This window comes from Erpetoichthys calabaricus, chromosome 8, assembly GCF_900747795.2.
Source record: "Erpetoichthys calabaricus chromosome 8, fErpCal1.3, whole genome shotgun sequence".
In the NCBI taxonomy this organism is placed as follows: Eukaryota; Metazoa; Chordata; class Cladistia; order Polypteriformes; family Polypteridae; genus Erpetoichthys; species Erpetoichthys calabaricus.
The window spans coordinates 24,879,245-24,903,942 of NC_041401.2; the positions used below are offsets into that span (position 1 = coordinate 24,879,245).

At 40.8% G+C, this 24,698-nt stretch overlaps 1 protein-coding gene across 1 annotated transcript in view; it reads right to left on the reverse strand.

The window, feature by feature from the left end:
* The window catches only part of LOC114655408 (xin actin-binding repeat-containing protein 2-like), a 293,034-nt gene that overhangs the window by 9,263 nt on the left and 259,073 nt on the right, over positions 1-24,698 (reverse strand). The window contains 4 exon segments of the mRNA XM_051930911.1: positions 1,177-1,310; positions 6,385-9,967; positions 9,969-15,515; positions 21,941-22,059. Of these exon segments, the coding sequence (XP_051786871.1) occupies positions 1,216-1,310; positions 6,385-9,967; positions 9,969-15,515; positions 21,941-22,059 (9,344 nt within the window). The 3' untranslated portion in view covers positions 1,177-1,215.

A 24,698-nucleotide genomic window follows, 5' to 3' on the forward strand; every position in this document is an offset into this window, starting at 1 on the left:
GGTCTGACCTCCAGTCTCGTGCAACACTACACATAACAGGAATACATGTCCACTGATTTCCCCCCCAAAATACAAAACGACATGCAGATGCATGCTCAATTTAATGAAACTAGCAGGAACTTGTCAGTCTTCTTCTTGTGTCAATGGTACGAATTTCACTGGATGCCAAATGGCATTTGTTTTGAAAACTTTTTTTGCAAAGCCCTACGTTTTTTTGCAAATTCAGTTTCACATGAATTGTTTCACTCATCATTCATTTTCCACCAGGCTTCTGACTTAGGCCCACCTTTTAAAAACTCATTATAGATGTTTTCTCACTGCAGGAACTCTTTCTTAGAAACTTAACTTTTGTGGCATTCCCACCACAGGAACCATCAAGGCCATTTGTAGTCCCTGGTACTTTTCTTTTAGCTCCTACTCCAGGGTATGTACTTTCTGTTCAACCAGGAACTACTGTGGGTGGGGCTTGGGTGAAGAATTGTGCTGATTGGTTGGCTCTGTGACCAAGGATCTGCACTGGTGTGTGGAAGGTTGCCGGTTCAAATCTTGTTACTGCCAGAAGGGATCCTACTCTGTTGGGTCCTTGAGCCACGGCTGAAAATTACTATTTAATCTCTAACTCTGCACGTTAATCCCCAAAAGTCATGGGAAAAGACAGTTTTCATTCTGGGATTAACAATGTGTATTAAATCAAAATAAATTCAAAATCACAAGCACTGGCAACATCTTACACATTTGTTAGAAGTATGGACTTTGGAATGTTATTGGTGAAGATGGACTTCTGCACTTCACTTCTGCATCATTCCTGCTAGCTGCCTCCCATGCCATGTACCACACTGAAGTAACGTAAAGTCATGATCGCTTTCAAAGCGATAAGGTGGGGTAGTCCCCCAATGAACTCCCGAACACACCTCACTTTGTGCTGCATTACTCTTCTTTGCATGTCACATATTTTGCTTAAAAGCTACAGTTTCTGCTGTGTGGTGGGAACGTAACACACAGAAGTGGCTAGGGACCACAAGGTTTCCCAGGCCGACATCACAAGGGACCTCACTGGTTTCTGAAAACACAGTTTCTGCGGCTTATGTCACCCAGAGTCTCTATCTTACTACAAGTCCTTCCTTGAGGTGTGTAAACCTGCCCGACACCATCGTGGAGATCACATCCAAGACTTACCTTAACTGACTATTGCAGTATTGGCAACGGAAACAAGACTTATGGAAGGTTTGCTTGTCTGCGATTAAGCACTCCATCGGGTACACCTTCTTTTGACAGACCACGCACATCTCCAGCTCCAGAACTTGTATTTTCTAGAGAACAAAAACATAAAGAAGAATTTTTAAATATACAAACAAGGCCGTTAAGGAGTTGTTAAAAGACTGTACCCAATTACACACACTGGTGTGCTGAATATCCACAGGGGGCTGGCTGGCGTGTGCACAAGTTTCACGATGCAAAAAAAAGAAAAATTCAGAATGCATGCCGTCATTTTTATAACCTTAAACTGCATCTAATAAATATTGAATAAAAAACAGTATATGACATAGCAACACACAATACACAGACTTGAGGTTGTGGTTAAATGAGTAAGGGTTAAAAGTTCTAGGTTTTGAATCCAAAAAAAAAACAAATTATTTTTAATTCAAAATGAATACGCAGTTATTCATAGAGATGACAAACAGCTAATACTTCTCAGCATTTAAAAATAAAACAACACGCATTTGTTTTCATCCCTAGATTGCTTATTAAAATGTGTATAACACAAAGTTCAAGCAAGTCATTGTCTTAAGTGGATGAATTTTTAATTAATTTCCAAATGATGATGATGATAGCTTTATTACAGTTACTATAAAGCAAAGCATCTAATAGCAGGTTATTAAAGGCAGATAATAACAGATGTTTGGTTTAAAACACTTATTTAGAGAATCACTAATTTCAAATTTATCGTTGTGAACGTTGATGTCACGTCTGCTTTTCGACGCATTTAACAGCGTGGGTGTCATTTTTTCTGCTTCAATTTAATGGGTAAAGCTTACATTTGTCGCTCGATATATACGGTCCAAATACAGGAAGCGACTGATGAAATCACATTTAAAAACGACCTTTACGGCTTTTTACAAGGTTAATGAAAGTAAGCACATTTAAGAAAATTGGAGAGGAAAAATGAAAGATTAATGATGCTGAAGGTTATCTAATTATCAGACGACACTAATCTGCCATGCGTTTTCTTCAAACAACTACTTCAGGATTATTTATGACATAAAAGAATCCCTCGTCTCTCCATTCCCATAGGAATGAAAAAAAAAATCAAAGAAGAGATTTCTGTAATATAGATTTCTTTTTGGATTCTTCCAGACGACAATGAGCTCAAAGAGAAATAAAATGAGGATATGGTCTTTTGTCTTATGCTTCTCAGATTTTTCTCCCGAAACTAAAAACCTCGATATTCTCACAAGGGTCTCTGCCTCGAGTTTCACCAAAGTCACACAGTTGGCTCAGATCTTCCAAGTAGTGTCTTAACATTTTTTTTATTGCAGTTGGAAAGTATTTGCATTGTATTCTCAGCCTATATGGTGAAGTGTACAGACAGTTAGTGGTAATGTAACACTTTGCTAGAAGTACAACGCTGTTGTCCTTTCTTCTGAATAATATTATTAGTTGCGCTGAAGTATGCAGGTGCATCTCAATAAATTAGAACATCATTGAAAAGTTAATTTATTTCAGTAATGCAATTCAAAAACTCAGTCGGTCATTCTCCAACACACTATATCCTAAAACAGGGTCACGGGGGTCTGCTGGAGACAATCCCAGCTCGCACAGGGTGCACGGCAGGAACAAAGGCCGGGCAGAGCGCCAGCCCACCGCAGGGCACACACACACCCCAAGCCCACACTAGGGACAATTTAGGACCACCAATACACTTAACCTGCATGTCTTTGGACTGTTGGAGGAAACCCACGCAGACACAGGGAGAACATGCAAACTCCAAGCAGGGAGGACCCGGGAAGCAAACCCAGCTCTCCTTACTGCGAGGCAGCAGTGCTACCACAGTGCCAAATTCAAAAAGTGAAACTCCTATACTATATAGATTCATTACACACAGAGTGATATATTTCAAGCATTTATTTCTTTTCATTTGGCTGATTATGGCTTATAGTTAATGAAAACCCAAAATTCAGTATCTCAGAAAATTATAATATTTTGAAAAAGTTCAATATTGTAGACTCCTGGTGTCCCACTCCACTCAGCTAATTAACCCAAAACACCTGCAAAGGGGTCCCGAGCCTTGAAATGGTCTCTCAGTCTGGTGCAGTAGGCCACACAATCAGACTGCTGACTTGACAGTTGTCCAGAAGACAGTCATTGATACCCTCCCTCCACAAGGAGGCTAAGCAGGTCACTGCTAAAGAAGCTGGCTGTTCACAGAGTGCTGCTGTGTCCAAGCATATTAATGGAAAGTTGAGTGGAAGGAAAAAACGTGACAGCAGAAAAAGGTGCACAAGGAGTGGACTGCGGCCGGAGTCAGTGCTTCAAGAGCCGCCACAACCAGACATATCCAGGACGTGGGCTACAACTGTCACAGCATTCCTTGTGTCAAGCCACTCCTGGACCAGAGACAACATCAGAAGTGTCTTTCCTGGGCTAAGGAGACAACAGACTGGAATGTTGCTCAGTGGTCCAAAGTCCTCTTTTCAGATTAAAGTAAATTTTGCATTTCATCTGGAGGAAGAGTGGGAGAGGTACAGAATCCAAGTCGCTTGAGGTCCAGTGTGAACTTTCCACAGTCAGTCATGATTTGGGGACCCATGTCATCTGCTGGTGTTGGTCCACTGTGTTTTATCAAGTCCAAAGTTAGCGCCCCCATCTACCAGGAAATTTTAGAGCACTTCACACTTCCCTCTGCTGAAAAGGTTTATGGAGATGCTGATTTCATTTTCCAGCAGGACTTGGCACCTGCCCACACTGACAAAAGTACCAACACCTGGTTTAATGACCATAGTATCACTGTGCTTGATTGGCCAGCAAACTCACCTGACCTAAACTCCATAGAGAATCTATCAAGAGGAAGATGAGAGACACCAGATCCAACAATCCAAATGACCTGAAGGTCACAATTAAAGCATCCTGGGCTTCCATAACACCTCAGCAGTGCCACAGGCTGATCACCTCCACGCCACGCTGCATTGATGCAGGAATTCATGCAAAAGGAGCCCCGACCAAGTATTGAGTGCATACATGGACAGACTGCTCAGTAGGCCAACATTTCTGTATTATTAAAAATCTTTTTTTTTTTTTTTTTTTAATCGGTCTTATGTAATATTTAAATTTTCTGAGATACTGAATTTTGAGCTTTCATTACCTGTAGGCCATAATCAGCAAAATGAAAAGAAACAAATGCTTGAAATATATCACTGTGTCTAATGAATCTAAATAATATAGGAGTTTCACTTTTTGAATTGCATTACTGAAATACATTAACTTTTCGATGATATTCAAATTTTTTGAGATGCACCTGGATTGCTGCGCTCCAATCAGATCAGTTTTTGAATACTGAAAGCACAGCACTTCCTGGTGATGTCAGCTGATCTCTTCCTTTACGACTTCTCCATCCTTTTTAAGCACAGTGTTACCTCCATATTCTATCGATACACAGTGCAAATCCCACCAAGTGCGAGGAACATTTCACTTCACAGATTTGCACCGTTGTAAACTGCCGGTGGTCAGTTGCTACCCCGTGATGTCTGGCTCAGAAGAGGTCTCATTACAGTGTGAGCTTAAAGGAGAACTCCTCGTCTCGGCCGTACGACCACTTCTGAATACCACAAGTGCAGCACTTCCTGGTGATGTCAGCGGAGCCCCCTCTTTCTCTCTTTCGTTCGTTCTCTCAGCTCCCACCTCTTCTCTCCAACACCATCACTACAGTGGGCCATCATTCTTCTTGTGGCATGAATAAAAGAAAAAATGTAGTAGATCACATGCAAACACATTTAAACGTAAAACATGTTCCATTACAAAACATGCAAATCGCTGCATGCCAAAGGATTCGAGAAGTGTGATCTTTCCACTGTTGCACTTTAATGGTAATTTCTTTGTGTATGGACTTGTATGAGAATTGTGTGTAATAAGGGTGTCTATCCCTTTAAGAATATTACCCAGAGTGCTGTGTGGTTCAACCCTGATGGGTGAAATGATGTAAACAGAAAAGAGGGGACAGGAAAAAATTGTGTCTTATGCTGTGTTTCCTTGGCGGTGGTGTGGGAACGTGAGAAACAAGCAGCACCCTCATCAATTCCAGAGAGGTGAATACCCGTAATCCAACCCATCTGAGTGGCAGAGTGTTAATAATCGTTTCAACAAATAAGAAGCACAATTAATCACTGACACCGAAGTTATCTACTAAAAAACATTCAGTTTGAAACATATAGACAAATAATGCTATACTGGCATCTACTGAAACCGTCAGAATTTTTGATTATACCGTGAAATGGATTTTTGTCCATACGACATACATCTACTTCAAGGTTTGTAAAGCGAGATAAGTAATTAAAAATAATTTTGTAGGCTAAAACGATTACCTCGGCAGAGCAATAACAGTAAATAAGGAGACTGAACAGAATATCTTTTGGATTTCCAATGTGTATGATTGACTTTAACCAGCTTGTAAGTTTGAGAGCCAAGGTTACAACCATCTCAACTTGTAAAGAGCCTTGAAAGAAACAAAATGTAATTCACAATGATTCCGAAGAATAATGAAGACATGTATAGTCGTGTGACACATAAACCTCAACATCAAGACATTGTTCATACCATTCTTTGACTGAACCCTCTTTGGCGCTGGCACTTTTCCTTTTTTCGGTATCTTTCAATTTCTTTACCCCTATGATCTGGGGGTTAGCATACAGTCACCAGCTCTCTTAGTTCTATTAAAGGAAGGTGGCATCAGGCAGGGTACACAGGCATAAAAGCGTTCTGCTCCAGTACCTTCCTAGATCATCAGATGAAGCAAAAGAAGTAGGATAACTAGGTCAAGAGGTGCGCCATAATGGAGGTGTGAGGGAGTAAATCCCAGAAGGCAGCCAAAGAAAATGACCTGAGAAGAACGGGTCCCACACCAATTGAGAGGCTGGCCAATCTGACTCAACCTGGACAGTAGCAGTTACTATAAGCCAATAACAATAATGATGACATGCCTTACTGTTTCTTGTTGGATCTCATCAAAAGACAATAATGCATCATTAGTTATCTTTTAGGAAGACACAAAGGATTTAATTCAAACACACAATTCCCAACACTCTAAAACACTCCAACCTGTGCATGTTAATAAATATTAAAAATCACACCAATGCAAGAAGTTAGTTTCTTCCCATGCTCTTTGTCCGTTACCCATGTGCTGTTGCTGACGGGAAGCATGGGCTGCCACTTCTTCTGATTCTGACACTTTGTACCCAAGACTTTTGAATACCCTCTCACTCTCCTGCCAGGTCTTCTGGAAGTTCTTTAGCAGCTCCTCTGTTGACACATCGGCGGAAACATCTAGCACTGGTATGTTTCCTTTGACAACGTCTGCATAGGTTGGAGGTGGATGTCTGGTCTTCATGCTCCAAAAATGCTTGGATGCACCTGAAAACACTTCACTCGTGGTTTTAGTGTCGGTTGAGATTTCCGGCTGCACTTTTGTCTCAGGGGGCTTTGTGCCAGTGTGTTGTTTACCATGATCTACTCTGATTTCAATTTCTCGTGAAGGAGGTCTTTTACTGGATGTGTGTCTCTCCTCCTTAACATTAGCACTTCGCTCTGCATTTTCAAAGACCGTCTTAATAGCCTTAAAGTCTAAAGGCGGCATGTCTGATGTTTGGACGTCTCCTCTGCTAGACTCGTCTTTATGGTCATTTCCAAGTTTGTCACCAGTTGTAATGGGATCTTTTCGTACAAAAGTCTTTTCAGTGGCAGCTTCAAACCGATGGAGAAGTTCTGACAAGTCCACTCTTGGTAAGTCGTCTTTTTCTACCTCACGATCAGAGTCTTCTATATCTGGACCTAAACGCTCTGGAATGTCAATAGGGTCCTTTCGTGTGTAGACTTTGTGATCTTCAGCTTTTCTTGCTTCTTCATAAAATTCCTTCATGTCTTTTACGATGCCAGCCATAAGCTGAGAGTCAGAGGAAACACTGGTGGTCATTTCACCAACATGAGTTTCAATTTTCAGCTGCCGACGCAGGGACGCAGGAGATGCTACGATCTCCGATTTTTTCTCTGAAACTTGCACAGGTGATGACAACTGAGTCTGCGATACGCCATGAGAGAGCTTTGCTGTTGTGTCTTTTAGCTTTGCGAGTTTTTCAGCTCGAGCCATTGGCGGGGAAGGAGTTGCAGATGCTCGGCTTAATCTCGAAGTCGGGGTATCAGATCTCCGTAGAGGAGGCGCCGGTGGTGTGGGAGGTCTTTGCATTAAGGGTGGAGGGGGAGTTGAGGAGTCAACTGTTTGAGGAGACTGCGTTCTTCGGGCAGTGGACTCGATTGTAATGTAAGTTGGGGATGGTGAGCGCATTTTGATCAAAGGGGAGGGAATTCGTTGGTCAATCGTTTTAACTTGAGAGAACTCCTGCTTTCTGCTTTCATGCCACACTGTCTTTTCTTCCACCACTTCAGATTTACTGTGAGACTCTCGTTTGGAAGAACTAATATTTACTGGTATTTTAGATGCGAGTGGTGTTTCCTTACATGCCATTGGCTTTTCGTGTTTAATACTTACAGACTGGATTGACTGATGTATAGTATTATCAAAATGTGCCAGCTTTTCAAAACCTTGTTTGGTAATACTTTCAATTGCTTCCTTTAGTTTTTCCAAGTTGTCCTCACTTCCAACTCTTACCAAGTGCTTTTTTTCTTCCTGTTCTATAAACCAACCGGGAATTTTAGCAAGCAGTATTCTTGCTGAGCTCACATATGTTTTTCCAGTATTTTTCTCCAGCTCTTTGATTTGAAACAAGATCTGATTGATTTCTTCACGCTTTCTCATAAAATCCACAAGATCTACTACAGGCTTGGATTCGTCGTGACAAGTCGGTGGAGCTTCACCTGTTGGTTTTTTGCGGACCCCTTTTTGCCAGTCACCTTTCGGAATGTCTGGGGAGATGCTCTGAATTTTCTCCTCTTGTTGTATATCACACTTGACTACATTTTGAGTATTCATAGTTTGTTTCCGCTCATGAAGGTGAACCTGTTCGTCTTGCAGCTTCTTGAGCGTTGTCTTCTGCATGGCTGCTTCCTCCACCTTGACTGTTTTTGGAGGCACAGGAGCTGGTGGTTTGGTTTCCTGAGAGCGAACATGCTCCTTTTTACTAATTTTAGACAACAGTTGCTTTTCAGTTTGTTCGGCCACTTGGGTTGAATGTCCAGCTGTAGATGGCTTTGCTTCACCAGTCAGTATTTTGATCTTGGCATCTTCACTATCTCGAATTCCTTGATCAGGCTTTTTCTTTATGGGGATCTTTTTGGGTGGGGAGCGGTCTCGTACATGCACATTCATTCTCACATTTTGATTGGTGATTTTGCTAGTTTCCTCATTTTGTACTTTTGTTTCAGAGTGTGTCATGTGCTTGGTGGTTGAAGTGACACTTACTTCTCCATGGACATTCTTTACATTAGACATTGTGACCTTGTGATGTTGGTCTGCCTGCAAGATTTTTTGCTCAGATTCTTCTTTGATTTTGTCATGGGTGACTTGGCTCTTGGGTTCTTCACTCTTTTGAATTTTTATGGTTCTTACTTTAAAGCTTGGAGTAACTTTGGGAATCCTTGAGGGAAGAGAAGATATCTTGGCGGGCTCTTCCTTCTCACTCTTCAACGAAACTGCACTCTGTTGCGTGTTTGTGCTTCCTTGAACCACAACTTTCCTGTCTACACTTGTTTTTACTGAAAATTCCCGCTGCTCAGACGTTGTGCCTATAGATGTTGCAAGCACTTCACTGCTGTGAGATTGAACATTTTCAGTCAAAAAGACACCAGTGTTTTTTTGCTGAGTGGATGGAAGAGCAGCAGTCATGGAGGAGACTGAAACAGCATCCGCTTTGATGGCCATGACTTCATTCTTACTTTCCTCGCATGGTACAGACTCCTTAGTGGTTATTGGTTGACTGCTAGGTTGCTCTTTGCTTGCTGCTGGCACTTCTATTTCCAATTCGGTTTCCTCTTGACTCATCAAGCCCTGGGATGATTTAACACCTTTGATTTTTTCAATCTCTTCCCTTTGCTTGCGATATTTCTCCTCTGCAATCATAAGAGGTGTTTTGAATTTTCTCACATACGGTTTTGGTGCGACAGCTGAGACCTCTGGAACAGGTGAAGGGAGCTTGACTGGCGGTATAAAGACCTTCTTTACTTGTGGGCGCTGAGGCTCCATTTGTGCCATCTTGGGAAGAACATTTTCAGAAGATTTCTGTGAAGTTTTCAAAGTTTCCTGCTTTTTGGTGATACTCCCCTCAACCTGTTCTTTTCCAGATGAGTGGACGTCCGCTGGTTTCTGTGGTATTTTTATAGGATCTGGTTTTGGCTGTAGTATAATTTCTTGTTTCTCCAATGTGTTCTTTACTTGTTCTTGTTCCTTCTTAGTATCAGTTTTAGAAACTATGTGCAGCGAAGGTCCTTTCACAGGCTTAACAGGGATTCTCCTTGGATTTAATTCCTGTGGTGTTGGTGGTGGAGGTGGTGGTGGTAGAGGTTCTTGACTGAATTTCTTCTTGATTATTGGATTAAGTGGGGCAGGAGGCAGTTGTGGGACCTTTCCAACTTTATCCTTTTCTGCTTCTGTTGACGGAGGAGGCAAGGGAAAGCCTTCAGTGTCAGATTTTAACGCGGATGGTGGTGGAGGAGGAAAAGACTGCTGCTCAAATTCCATTGCAAGTAGCGGTGGAGGCGGTGGTGGCAGTGGCAGTTCACCTTCTGGCAGTGCAGAAGGTGGAGGGGGGTGGTGGCGGTGGTGGGGGGAAATTTGCTTCTTGTTTCATTTTCATTTTTTCCACCTTTGCCACGGTCACATCCTTTGCTACAGCAGCCTTCATTTTGGCGTCAGCTTTTGCTTTAAGGGATAAGTCCTGCCTTTGGATGTCCATACGTTCCGAATCAGTCTGATGAGACGTTTGCTTCACAGTTGTTTGAGAAAGTTTTAAATCAATTACTTTGGACTGTTGAGTGGTGGACTGAGACATTTCCATTTTTGGAATGTTGGCGACTGGATTACCATGTGTAATTCTCAAGGGTAATCCTGTTTGTAGGGTAGACTTTGCTTTGAGTGTCTGTTGGCCTGAGATACTATCCATTGAAGTTTCTGCCTTGTGTATTATTTCTGCTTTGGCTTGGGTGGAAGGTCCCGCTGCTAACTCTTTCCTTTGTACTGAGATGTTAGCGACGGTAGATTTACCACCTCTGGTAAACCTCTGAAGCCCCTTGTCTGCATCGGTTTCAGTTTTCCGAATTGGATTTTTACCAGTAGGAAGGGTCGTCATTCTCAGCTGCTCATACTCACTCTCAACAGAATGCTGCTGAGCATCTTGCTGTGTGCATAATGGAGTTACTGGGGCACCTTTGACATTTTCCTTCATATCCACCTTTTCTTTGACGACTTTCATTACCGTATGTTGGGTCTCTCTCTTAAGTACCTCATCCTCTTCCAAAAGAGTCGGCTCTTGTATATCGTAGAGGGATTTTACAGCTTTCTGACCACCTCGCTTTGGATTTGCATTTTGTTGCATTTGTTGCTGGAGCATTTGGATAGTGCCTTTCACATCCCCTTGCTCGCTTATTTCTGACTGCAGTGCTTTCTTTTCTGATGACGCCTCCAACAGGTTTAGCTTTGCAGCTTGAATATCCCCCTTTATGACTTCTTCTTTATTAAATTCTTTAATGACCCGCTTTGCTTCTTCCAGAGATTTTAATGTTTCTTTTATGTCTCCACAGACAAGTTCTTCAGTCGCACATTCTCCTTTTGTATTGACTGAATTTTCCAGAGATTTCATGGCACCTTTAATATTTCCTGGAATTACCTCGGGCTTCTCAGTGTCTTTAGCTTGGTGCTTTGCTTCCTGTAGGGATTTCAATGTTGCTGTTATGTCCCCTTTAACAACCTCCTCTTTTTCTACAGCAATGGATTGATTAACAGCCTGGCTTAGAGACTCCATGGTTGCCTTTAAGTCTCCCCTGACAATGTCTTCCCTTTGCAGATTTGTAAAGGAGTTCTCTGGTTCTGTCATGAAGACCTTGACCGTGTTGTGAACATCACCTGGTAGAATGTCCTCTTCTGCAACAGTACGTTCAAATTGAACTTGCTTTCTCCTAAGGAGTCGTTTTGTCTTTTCAACATCTCCAGCAATAATTTCTTCTTCCTCCTCTTCCTTCTTCTCTGTGGTTGTTTCTTTAGATTCTCCCTGAAGCAGTTTTAGGTAATCGAGAGCTCCAGATTCAATACATGTTGTGTAGAAGCTTACATTGCCTCTCTCCTCCTCATCCACTTTAATCCTTCGTGGAAGTTCTGGACTGTATGGCGAGGACAGAAGGTTATGGATTGCACCTTTAACGTCTCCTCTCACTATGTCGTCCGTTTTTATATCCACTTTCTCTGTCTTGTTTAGCAAAGAGTATATGGTCATTCGGACGTCCCCCATTTCATCCTCCTGAATGAGAATTCCCCGTTTAGTTGTGCTGTCTTCTTTCAAGAGGTTTTTAATTGCCTCTTGTATATCACCTTTCACTACCTCCCTCTGTTCCACGCTGACCTCATCTCTTCTGTTTAGCAATTGGGATACAGTTTTGTGAACATCACCTTTTTCTTCTTCATCAATTACGATCCCACTTCCCAGTTTCTCTTCTGTGCGGAGTAGGTTCATCATTATCTTTTGCAAGTCCCCCTTTATGATTTCTTCTCTTTGAATCTCTGGGACTTCCTGATTCAGAAGTTTGAACTTGGCCATTCTGACGTCTCCAATTTCATCTGCTTCAATCAGTATCCCGTGGGAATCTACCACTTTGCGGCAGTACAGCTCCTGAAGTGTTTCTTTAATGCTTTTTCCGATGATTTCTGGTTTCTCAAGGATACTTTCATTAAATTCGTGGAAGGGGGTTGTTTCGAAAAGCCACGTTGTTGTTTTCACATCAGCTTGTGGGATTTCTTCACGTCTGCCCACCTCCTCACTTTCGTCTGATACATTTATACTGTCGAGGGGTTGCTTTTCGAACAGCCAGACTGACTGCTTGACATCTCCTTTTTGGACATCTTCCTTTGTCACGGTCTTCATCTCACTGTAGTCGGACACTTGCTCTTGGATCTCATCCATGGTGTGCGTCTCAAACAACCAGGTGGCAGTTCTAACATCCCCTTTCTGAATTTCACTAACACTTACTGTCCTGATGGACATTTGGTTCATGCCCTCAGATTCAAAGAGCTGCTTGTTGGCTTTCACATCACCACCCTGAACGTCCTCAACTGTCCGAACCGATACTTTCATATCTTCGGAAATTTTATCAAGTGGCTGTGTTTCAAATCTCCACCTGGCAGAGCTAACATCTCCCTTCTGGATGTCTTCCTCAGTAACTGCTTTAATGATGTAGACCTCATCGGTATCTCTTATCGAATCAAGAGGTTTTGTTTCAAATAACCATCTTGCTCCCACAACATCTCCGCTTATAATTTCCTCTTTTCTAACAGTGGTAACTTCATGGAAATAACCCTCTCGGTCTCGAATGGCATAGAGAGGCTGGGATTCAAAGAGCATTGTGTAGTTTCTCACGTCGCCCTTTTCAATCTCTTCTCGGCTAATTTTCTGAACATTCTTTTCTTCTGAGGAGGAGTCGGCGTGAATCTGATCGAGAGAAAACGTCTCGAAAATAAAGCGGCCTTGGTTAACATTTCCTCCCTGTACATCCAGGACGGTACGGGTATTTTCGGATTTTTCAGGACTTTCATTAATGGTATCAATGGGCTGATTTTCAAAAAGCCAAGTACAGTTTATAACATTTCCTTTCTGAATATCTTCTGCTTGTGTAGCTTTCAGCCTTTTCATCATTTCTTCTGAAGTGGAACTGACTATGTCTGACATCTGATTCTCAAAGATGAATTTCATCCTAGAAACATCTCCAGATTCAACGTCGATTTGGGTCACTTTCTTAAACCCTTTACCCTCCTCTCCCTTTATATTTTCGAGGTTTTCAGTCTCGAAAAGAAAGCGTACCATTCGAACATCACTTCCTTGAATATCGTCCTGATTAACGGTATGAGTCTGTAGAACACCATCCGACTCGTCTTTGAGAGTATCAAGGGCCTGTGTTTCAAACAGCCAAGTACAAGTTTTAACATCTCCTTTTTGAATGACTTCTGTTTCACTTTTCGACTCCGCTTTTTCATAAAGAGCATCCATTGGCTGGGTTTCAAAGAGCCACCTGCATGTCTTTACATCTCCTTTCACAATATCCGAGCTGTTTTGGACTACACTTTCCCCGTCAACATCATTATTGAAATGCTTAATGGCATCAAGGGATTGGGTTTCAAAGAGCCACTTGGCTGTTGTAACATCACCGGATACAATTTCTTCTTTGGAGATCCCCTTAATTATCTGGAACTTCTGCATGCTTTCGTCAAACTGATCAATGGGGCGCGTTTCAAACATCCACTTGCAACTCCTTACGTCACCTTTTACTATTTCTTCTCTTCTTACGGTCTTCACCTCATGATACTGTCCAGAACTATCTTGGATAGCATAAAGTGGAGTGGACTCAAACAAAACTTTATTAGACTTCACAGCACCCCTGGTCACTCCTTCCACTTGTATTTTCTGAGATTCATCACAGGTGGTTAATTCCATGGTTTCGAAAAGTTCTTTGCAGTTCCTGACATCTCCTTTATCCAGTTCTTCCAGCTTTACAGTTCTTATGTACTCCTTCTTCTCCTCCCTGATATCTTCAAGAGGATGGCTTTCAAAAATCCACTTTTGATGCCTAACATCTCCCTTTTCTTCTTCAGAAGTGACAACTTTTTGAAGCTTTCCCACTTCATCACGCTCTTTTAAGGCGTCCATGGGGACATTCTCAAACAAATATCGTGCTTTGTGGACATCTCCACCGAGGATTTCTTCAGGAGGTAATGGTCTTGCATTGGAGGAATCCTTCAAAATGTCCATGGGTTGCGTTTCAAATATCCAGCACTGCTTGCGAACGTCGGCTCCAATTATGTCCTCCTTTTGAAAAACTGATTGTTCAGACTCTTCGTTTATGGTATCCAGAGGCCGAGTTTCAAATAACCACCTGCCCTTGTTTACACCCCCCTGAATATTGTCAGCAATAGACACTCCACAGACTACTTTAATTTGAGAGGCATCCTTGTTGATCATGTCAAGTGGTTGCGTTTCAAACAGCCAGCGTGAGGTTTTGACATCACCTCTTTCAGTTTCTTCTCGTCTCACCGTTTTTATCTCTAACATTTCTCCTGTGGTGCCCTTAATGACATATAAAGGTTGAGTTTCGAAAAGTTTTGTCGTTGTTCTAACATCTCCGTTAATTTGCTCAAGCTCAGACTTCAGCTGCAAGAAGTTGCTTTCATCAACAATGTCGGTGTGTCCTATGCTATCCAGATTCTGAGTTTCAAACAGAAACTTTGTGGTTTTCACATCTCCTCCGGTTATGTCTTTCATGGTTTGCATCTCTGTGGCCTGATCTTCCTCTTGGTAAATCTTGTTCAACGAATCCATTGGCTGAGTTTCAAAAAGCCAGGTTGCTGTGCGAACATCTCCCCTGGCTAGTTCAGGGACGCCAGCTGTGTGTTCAGTAGAGTCTGGAGAGTCAGAACCTAGAGCATCCATTGGTTGTGTTTCAAACATCCATGCAGTGTATTTTACATCACCTCCAGCAATGACTTCTGTCTGGGAGATGCTTTTTTCATTGCTCTGATCTGGAGATTCATCCTTGATAGAATCCAGCGGCTGATTTTCAAACATCCAGCGCATTGACTGCACCTCACCTTTTAAAATTTCATCCCATTCCAGATACTCCCGCTCTGGACTCATACATTTATTAGGACTTGATCCACTATTTTCGAAAACATACCGGACCTGTTGAACGTCTCCTCCCCTCTCTTCCTTGGTGTCAACATGGTTTGTCTCCATTTCTGTAACTTCACTAAAGTAATCCTGTTCCAGATGTTTCCTGACTTCAGGATGGATGTGCTTATACAAGCGTTTCAATTCAGAGAGGTTCTTCTGCTTTGAATACTGATCTTTGGGGGCTGAAATCTTTGTTGAATACATTGCTAGTTCGGGAGAAGCGGAAGGCTCTGTTGGGAAGTGCATTAAGTCAGGTGGAGGAGGAGGAGGGAACTCTTCCATATTTCCAAATGTATATGTGCCAGCACTAACTGAAGAGCTTCCTTCTTCTCTATGGGTCCTGCTTGACGTTTCACAAATCCTGCCTGTTGAGATTCTTGAAGTGCCGAGACCAGCAGCGTATACAATTTGATTGTAATCATGATCAATCTTTTAATTTGTGTTAGGGAGAGGAGGAAAAATGAATAGTCAGGATAAAAGAAAGTCAATTACAAATAAATCTTCACAACACCTTAACTGAAATGAAGTGCATGCCAGTACTTGTATAATTTTTGTAGAAAAACATTTTATCAAGATCAAGATCTTTCATAACATAACACAATAATTCAATGACATTTATTTTACCCATTCTCTTCCTCAGATATATTTATTACGCTGAAAGGTCCTTGAAAATATTGTTAGATAACCGTGATAATATTAAGAATCTTACCTTCATGAATACATTGGCTTATTCTTGATAGGCTATTTTATAAGCTCATCCTTTATGACAGAATGATAAGCATATTACAAAGAGGTTCAATACATCAAACAACACCACCTTTTTAGGGAGTAATTTTTAAATTACATGTATGTTTAGTTTAAATATCTCATCATCAAGAGCTTCTGTAAAAAAACAAACTTCCCTCTGGGGACAAATAAAGTTCTACTTACCTACCTATTATATAGTGCCTTTCAACATCTATCATATAGTGCCTTTCAGCATCTATCTATCTATTATATAGGGCCTTTCACATCTATGTGTCTATTATATAGTGCCTTTCACCATCAATCTATCTATTATATAGTGCCTTTCACCATCTATTATATAGTGCCTTATCTATCTATCTATTATATAGTGCCTGGCAACATCAATCCATCTATCTATTATATAGGACCTGTCACATCTATCTGTCTATCTATTATACAGTGCCTTTCAACATCTATCTATCTATTATATAGGGCCTTTCACATCTATCTGTCTATTATATAGTGCCTTGCAACATCAATCTATTTATTATATAGGGCCTTTCACCATCTATCTTTCTATTATATAGTGCCTTTCACCATCTATTATATAGTGCCTTTCAGCATCTATTATATAGTGCCTTATCTATCTATCTATTATATAGTACCTTGCAACATCAATCTATCTATGTATCTATCTATTATATAGGGTCTTTCACACATCTATCTATTATATAGTGCTTTTCAACATCTATCTATCTATTATATAGGGCCTTTCACATCTATCTGTCTATCTATTATACAGTGCCTTTCAACATCTATCTTTCTATTATATAGGGCCTTTCAACATCTATCTATTATATAGTGCCTTTCACATCTATTTATCAATCTACTATATAGTTCCTTTCAACATCTATCTATTTATTATATTGGGCATTTCACCATCTATTATATAGTGCCTTTCAACATCTATCTATCTATTATACAGTGCCTTTCAACATCTATCTTTCTATTATATAGGGCCTTTCACCATCTATCTATTGTATAGGGCCTTTCATCATCTATCTGTCTATCTATTATATAGTTCCTTTCAACATCTATCTATTATATTGGGCCTTTCACCATCTATCTATTATATAGTGCCTTTCAACATCTATCTATCTATTATATAGGGCCTTTCACATCTATCTATTATATAGGGCCTTTCACATCTATTTATCAATCTACTATATAGATCCTTTCAACATCTATCTATTTATTATATTGGGCCTTTTACCATTTATCTATTATACAGGACCTTTCACCATCTATCTATTATATAGTGCCTTTCAACCTCTATCTATGTAATATATAGGGCCTTCACATCTATCTATCTGCCCCTCAGATCTCAAAGCACTTTAGACCAAGTGATCCTGAACATCGTTCCAGGATTATGTCCAACTAACACGCTCTTTTTTCTTAAGAGCTGCACACAATCAGGCAACAGGATTTGCACTCCAGCCTCTGAAAAAAAAAAAAAAAAAAAAAAAAACAACCTCACACTGGGCCATTCCATTCAAACCAATGTGGCGCTGAGGTGTCATCTGTTGTTTGGCTGTGTCACCCCCCTACTCTGCACACAACAGACCTGTTATTATAAATGTCACAACTAAATGGAAATAATGTTAAAAACTCAAAGTACGGCATTTGGGTGCTTATGAGCTATTTCTTTGTGTGTGTGGGTGTGTGTGTGTGTGTGCACATTTAACCATAACCTTAATTTGTGTTTTTTTTAAAACTAGCATACAAGTTATTAAACACATTTTAAAAGGAGGATATTGTAATATATAAACTTACAAACTTCAATATCAAAAATAATAGAAATGTACTCAGTCTCTTTAAATGGTTCCTTTATATGTCAAGGACATTTCAATAATCCTCAGAAAGTTTAAATACCTTTTTTCAAAACACATTAATGTCACTTAAAAGACAACCACAGTGTGATTAGCATTTGGGAAAGGCACAATGTCATTATTTAGTCAAAAAAGAATATTTTGTTCTTTTGTTTTTCTTTTATATTATTTATATATATATATATATATATATATATATATATATATATATATATATATATATTTTAGTTCCTTTGGTTATTGGAGTGTGACATCCTCATGTACTGCCATCTCAGAATGATGAATGATCTCAGTAGATGAAGTGATCAGGATGAGGATCAGCACTCCAAGTCTGATGCCTTGCTTGTCAGCTGGAAAAGGGTGGAGTGCCCTCTTCAGGTTGGGAGGAGTTGCTGTCTCTAATGGACGAATTTCAGTATCTCAGGGTCTTGGTCACAAGTAAGGGAAGAAGGGAGCGTGAGATTGGCAGGCGGGTTGTTATGGCATCTGTAGTTATGTCAATTAGTCATGGTGAAGAGAGAGCTGAGCCGAAAGTCAAAGCTCTTGACTTGCCCGTCCATTTACATTCCTACTCTCACCTTTGGTCACAAGCTGTGATTAGCGACCGAAACAACTAGATCATGGATACAAGCAGCAGAAATGAGTTTCCTTCATTGGGTATCTGGGCTCAGCCTTGGAGAAAGGATGAGAATCATCAGGTGGAACTGAAAGGAGAGCTGCTACTCCTCAACATTGAAAGGAGCCAGATGACGTGATTCAGGAATCTGATTAGGGTGACTCCTGGACGACTCCCAGTTGGGCCAGTTGAAACAGCTCTGCAGGATGGAGACCTCAGGGCAGCCCTAAGTCAGACTGGAGAGGTTATATCTCATAGATTGCCTGGGAACACCTCAGTATTCCAATGGAGGAGTTGGGCATCTTCACTTAGACTACTGCCTCTGTGACCTGGACTGGATAAGCAGTAGAAAATGGATGGATGGACGGACACAGGAGGATTTTGTAATAAAGTTGGGACACCAACATTGGGAAAGAAATAAGAGACTGTCCCAAAGAAGTGACTTCTGGTCACTCTCAATAAATGTAGGATCAACTACATTGTCCAAGCCAATGACAGCAAAGTTTTTAGCTTTTAACCTACAGATCTCAAAGCACTTTAGACAAAGAGATACAAAAGATTGTTCCCGGATTATGTCCAAACATAATGAATGCAATAGACCCATTATTAAAAATACCACAACTGAATTCTGGGGAAAAAATGTTAAAGATTCAAATTAAGGTATTTACTTGGGTGCAAATAAACCACTTCTTTGTTTGTGTGTGTGCGTGTGCGTACACACACACTTAACCTTAACTTTTTTTTAAACTAATGTAGAAGTTATTAAATAATTTTAAAAAGGAGGATATTGTAATCTAAAAACTTACAAACTTCAAAATCAAAAATAATAGAAATGCATTCAGTCTCTTTAAATGGTTCCTTTATATGTCAAGGACATTTCAATAATCCTCAGAATGTTTAAATACATTTTTTTTCAAAACACATTAATGTCACTTAAAAGACTTAAAAAGTGATTAGAACTTGGCATGGCACACTGTCATAATGTAGTCAAAAAGAATATTTTGTTCTTTTGTTTTCTTTTTTATTCTAGTTTATTTTTTCAGTTTCTTTGCTTATATGTGTGTGACATCATCATGTACTGCCATCTCAGAATGGGCTCTTTGGCAGCACTGGGGGCGTGGCCTCCACAGTGTACAAGCCTATGACATCACTGGGGCGTGGTGTTGGCATGGCAGCATGATATACATGTAAAATTCCATTACAACAAAGTGCCAGGCACCTAAAAAAAATTTTGTTGTAGTGAAAATTTCGCAATAATGAGATTCTGTATTTGTCGCTATAGTGCTTTCTTTAGCTTGTGTCCAGGCGTAGGCAGCCATTTCAACAGCTTCTTTCACGTTAGTTTTCAACTCCTCCTGTCTACAAGTTATGCTGATGAGAATTTTTCTCAGCATTTCCTTGCGATAATACACTTTCAGGGTGCGAATGATGCCCAAATCCAATTGCTGAAGCACTGCCGTGCAATTGGGTGGGAGGAATTCAACTCGAACATTATCTAAATGTGGAAACACGCTGTGGGCAGCAGAGTTATCAACCAGAAGCAGAATCCTCCTTTTCTTCTTCTTCATATTGCGAGGTTTCTGAAGCGCCGATTGCCGCGTCTGTGGGAGATTGTTTGTCTGTTGCCGGGGGTGGGCAACCACAGGCTCACAACGGTGCAGCAGAGTGGCGCAGAAGAAAATCTGAAAAGCTCGCTGGTTCACTTTAAACTCGCAGGGAAGGAATGTAATATGCTTAAAACACTGAGGATTGGTCGACTTCATAATGGTGAGAGGAATAACTTTATGGCTGCCAGTTGAATTGCAGAAACGTAGAGCTGTCAACCTTTGTTTAGATTTTGTTCCTCCTCAGCATGGATCACCTTAGAGTGCTAAAGTGAGATGCGGTAGCAGCTGGTAGAAGATTCCAGTCTCATCGGCATTGTAGATGTCCTCAGGCTCATAAGCTGAAATGATTTTCCTGGTTTCATCTGCACAACATTCGTTTGCTTTTTCAATTGGAACTGCAGATTCTTCTCCACAGATTGCTTTGGCTGCAATTCCAAAACGATCCTGAAAGCGAATTAGCCAACCAACAGCTGACAGTAAAACCTTCTTCTAAAGTCTTGCACCCCAAAACACGAGGCTTAATCTCAGTACTCTAGCAAAACCAGCTTGAATCAAGAACAGCACGGTTATCTATTGTAACGTGATCTGCCACTCTCCTATACACAAACACAGCAATCAGACAGGGTCGGGGCCAAGTAATCCTGCTCCCTGCATTTATAATGTTCTTTGCATCACCCAGTGAGATCTTTTTGGAGTTGCATCAGCGGCCAGGCGCTGCAGCATTGTGAGCCTGCTGTTGCCTTGACAGTCAAATAAACAGTCTTCCACAGACGCGGTGATCACGCTTCAGGACGCTTGGAGGGGAGTTTGGGGAGTCCCAAAAGAGCTTAGAAACTTCACAACAGTGAGTTTGCTTTTTTCTTGAATGAGTGGCGCACTAATAGGACTGTTCCTTGAACGAGCATCTGCCGTTTCTATAGGAGGGCTACAATGAGTTAAATTCCAATGGATGTTTTTCAGATGTTGACGAGCAATAAGCAAAAGGTACCATTGAAAACCACCAAAAACAAACACAGCAAAAAAACGTAATATATTTGCAGGTGAAGAGGGTGCTTAAAAGGGGGTGTGTTTGGGGTTACGAGGTTGGCATTCTTGTTCTTGATTGTTCAAGTAAAAACTTTTTTGGTGAGACTTTACTACGTCTGTCTGTTTTTTTTTTTTTTACTTCTTCTGTTTTCGAGCCTGACACAGTAGTCACTACTATATATATATATATATATATATATATATATAATATCTAACATCTTTCTGTATGTCTGTCCGTTTTTCAAGAGAGAACTACTTAATGGATTTAGATCAGGTTTTATTTCTATAATTTGCTTGAACATTCCGATGACTCTCCAAGTTTAATTTCATGACAGACTTACAATCGATCAGGACACACCTGAGATACTGAAAGTACAAGACAAAGAATGACATCATATACATACACAGTGAAAGGCAGTGAAAGAGATACTGAAATAAATACTGAATTAAACATTAGCTACATGCAAGAATATTGTAAGATGGGTTTAGGTGTGGCTATGTGCCCAGACTGAATTAACCATTTATTAGCGTAATGGCCTGTGGATTGAAACTGTTTGTAAACCTGCTGGTTATTTTCATTTTTTTAGTCTATAATGCCTAGCATTGTGATGATCATAACATTCTAAAAAACTCAAAATCACAGCTGGACCAGAGTTTCTCTTAGCAGAATCAGGTACTAAGCAGGACCCAACCTGGCCAAGACAGTCGGGCCATCACAGGGCCCATTCATGCCCATGGTCACAGAGGACTGATTTGGAATGGCCCGTTCTTCTAAAACGCCTAACATTCAAAGGAAAGCTGGAATGCCCAGAAAGAAAACCAAATGGATAACAGGGGAGTGTCCATACTAACCATAACCTTGAAGAGATCTGAACCCAGAACTCTGGATGTGTGCAGCAGCAATACTAACCACTGTGCCACCATCATACCATGTTGAATGAAAGCTGACTAATATAACGAGCGCGCGCACACACACACATGTTACAATACCTTGATTTGTTTGCTCGGTGTCCCCTCATTTGAAATTTTTTCATGGGCCGTCTTTTCAAACTGCTGCTTCAGTGCCTGAGTGGAAATCTTTGGTAACTCTTCATCCAAGATTACCTTAGCTGTGAGAAATAAAGAAAGACACTTGTCATTTGTTTTTGCAGATTTTTCTCAATGTACAGTATAAAGACAAAGATGCTGTTAAAAGTGAAAAAGTCTTTTGTCTTATACCTGTGCTGCTCTTTTGTTCATTCTGGAAGCACCCAGAAAAGATTCAATGTGAGGCGGGTGAATACCTCACAAAGCCTTTTGATTTATTAACAAACATGTAGCATTTAAAAATGATGCACGTCTCCATTACTCCCAAATACAAGCTGCCCTTTTAGCTCCCCCTACTGTTCATATAAGTACACTGATTGTCTGTTCATAACTTTATTTAAAGTTTGGATTTAGCAGATACTTCAGTCCCTAATACTGTTACATGTAAGTAAGGATATTTCAAATATAGTCAAATATGATGCATACATATGTTACATATGATATTTGAAAATAATAATACAATTTATTTTTCTATAGCTCAAAATCACACAAAGAGTCTTTTGACAGCTTCCCAGCCTTCACTCTCTAAGTAAATGAGGAAAAACTCCCCCAAAAAAATGGAAGAAAGCTTTGGAAAGGCAATTCAAAGAAAGACCCCTTTCTAGGTAGGTTGGACATGCAGTGGGTGTCAAAAAAAAGGGGGGGGGGGGGGTAAATACAATACCATACACAGAGCAGAACACAAGTAATCCTCAATACAATACAATCGTACAATAGTAATAGTACAAGTATAGAGCAGAATTCAAGAGTAGATGATATCACATAATATGTTTCAGATTTGTTCAAAGTCCTGGAGAACTCGGCCATCAAATTGCCTCCCCCCTGCTGGCTGAGTCAGTGGTGGGGCGGTCAATATGATGAAAGGACCCTTCTACCTGACAGTTCCAGTGCTCCTCTGTTAGAGATGAACTTAAATAACTTTGTTTGACAAAGAACTTTCAATTTCTGTCTGGAATTCGTTTGTGTTAAACGTTTCTTGAGATACCTCCACAGTTAGAGAGGAATAGAGCAGATAAGGCGAAAGACGACCCAAAGATTTTTTCAGTATTTTAGTAGTAAAAGTTCAGTCAAAGAGGAAGTGCATTTTAGGAGGCCCAGGCCCCTCATGGACTCCGTGATCATCAGAGGTGACTGTGTGCAGATGGTGCAGACCTATAAATATCTGGGAGTGCAGCTGGATAATAAACTGAACTGGATTGCCAATACTAACGCTCTGTGCAAGAAAGGACAGAGCCGACTATACTTCCTTAGAAGGCTGGCGTCCTTCAACATCTGCAATAAGATGCTGCAGATATTCTACCAGACGGTTATGGCGAGCGCCCTCTTCTATGCAGTGGTGTGCTGGGGAGGCAGCATAAAGAAGAGAGACGCCTCACGCCTGGACAAACTGGTGAGGAAGGCAGGCTCTATTGTAGGCATTCACCTGGACAGTTTGACATCCGTGGCAGAGCGACGGGCACTGAGCAGGCTCCTATCAATCATGGAGAATCCACTGCATCCACTGAACAGGATCATCTCCAGACAGAGGAGCAGCTTCAGTGACAGACTGCTGTCACCGTCCTGCTCCACTGACAGACTGAGGAGATTGTTCCTCCCCCAAACTATGCGACTCTTCAATTCCACCAGGGGGGGTAAACGTTAACATTATACAAAGATATTGTCTGTCTGTATACCTGCATTGTTATCACTCTTTAATATTTTCTTTATCAGTATGCTGCTGCTGCAGTATCTATCTATCTAAAATGGTGACAAAGCATGATGTTTCATTGTGTAATTGTTATCATTATTAGGGTAATTACTATTCTTTTTATGATTACTAAAGAGAATAGGACACTGTCAGTGGTGACCAGCAGGGGTCACTATGACAAAACCCTCACAAACAGCTTCTACTGGACCTAAGCCATCTGCAGGAAAATGTAACACAAACTCCCCGCTGTGGACATGAGCTCTAATCAACTTCCCCAGCAGGCAGCCATGTGGTTAAACATCCATCTACTGACTGCTGTGACGGTGGCTTCTTTTATTCTGCTGTCTAGCTGGATTACCAAGAAATCGTTTTGCTGTCCTGTCTGATTCTAGTGCTTGGGAGTAATAAGTAAGACTTTTTAAATGGTCAAAGACCATCTTCACTGTGTTTAATGATGGCATTCCATCTGTCCATCCATCCAGTCACTGTGTGAGCCTACGCCTACCCTGGCAACGTTGGGCTTAAATGAGAAACGATCCCGATTGTGACGAAATTAGATCACAGGGTGTAATTTCATATATAAATGTGAAAAACTCCTTCATCATCTAAAGACAGACATGGAGTTCTATCCTTAACAACCTAGAGTGTTTGAGAATATGATGGAAACCATTAAGAAGGATATTAAAGGCAGTTAGAGAGGAATAGAGCAGATAAGGCGAAAGACGACCCAAAGATTTTTTCAGTATTTTAGTAGTAAAAGATCAGTCAAGGAGGAAGTGCATCAGGAATAATAAAGGGGAATTAAAAAATACAGACAGTGAAATTGCGGATGCGTTAAACTCGCATTTTTCTAAAGTCTTCACGTGAGGAAGTGGATAACCTTCCATCAGTAAAATAAAACTACTGAGGATACTGAGTTACTGAGTGATTTAGAAATTGTAGAGGGAGAAGAGCTGCTCTGATTAAATAGGCTGA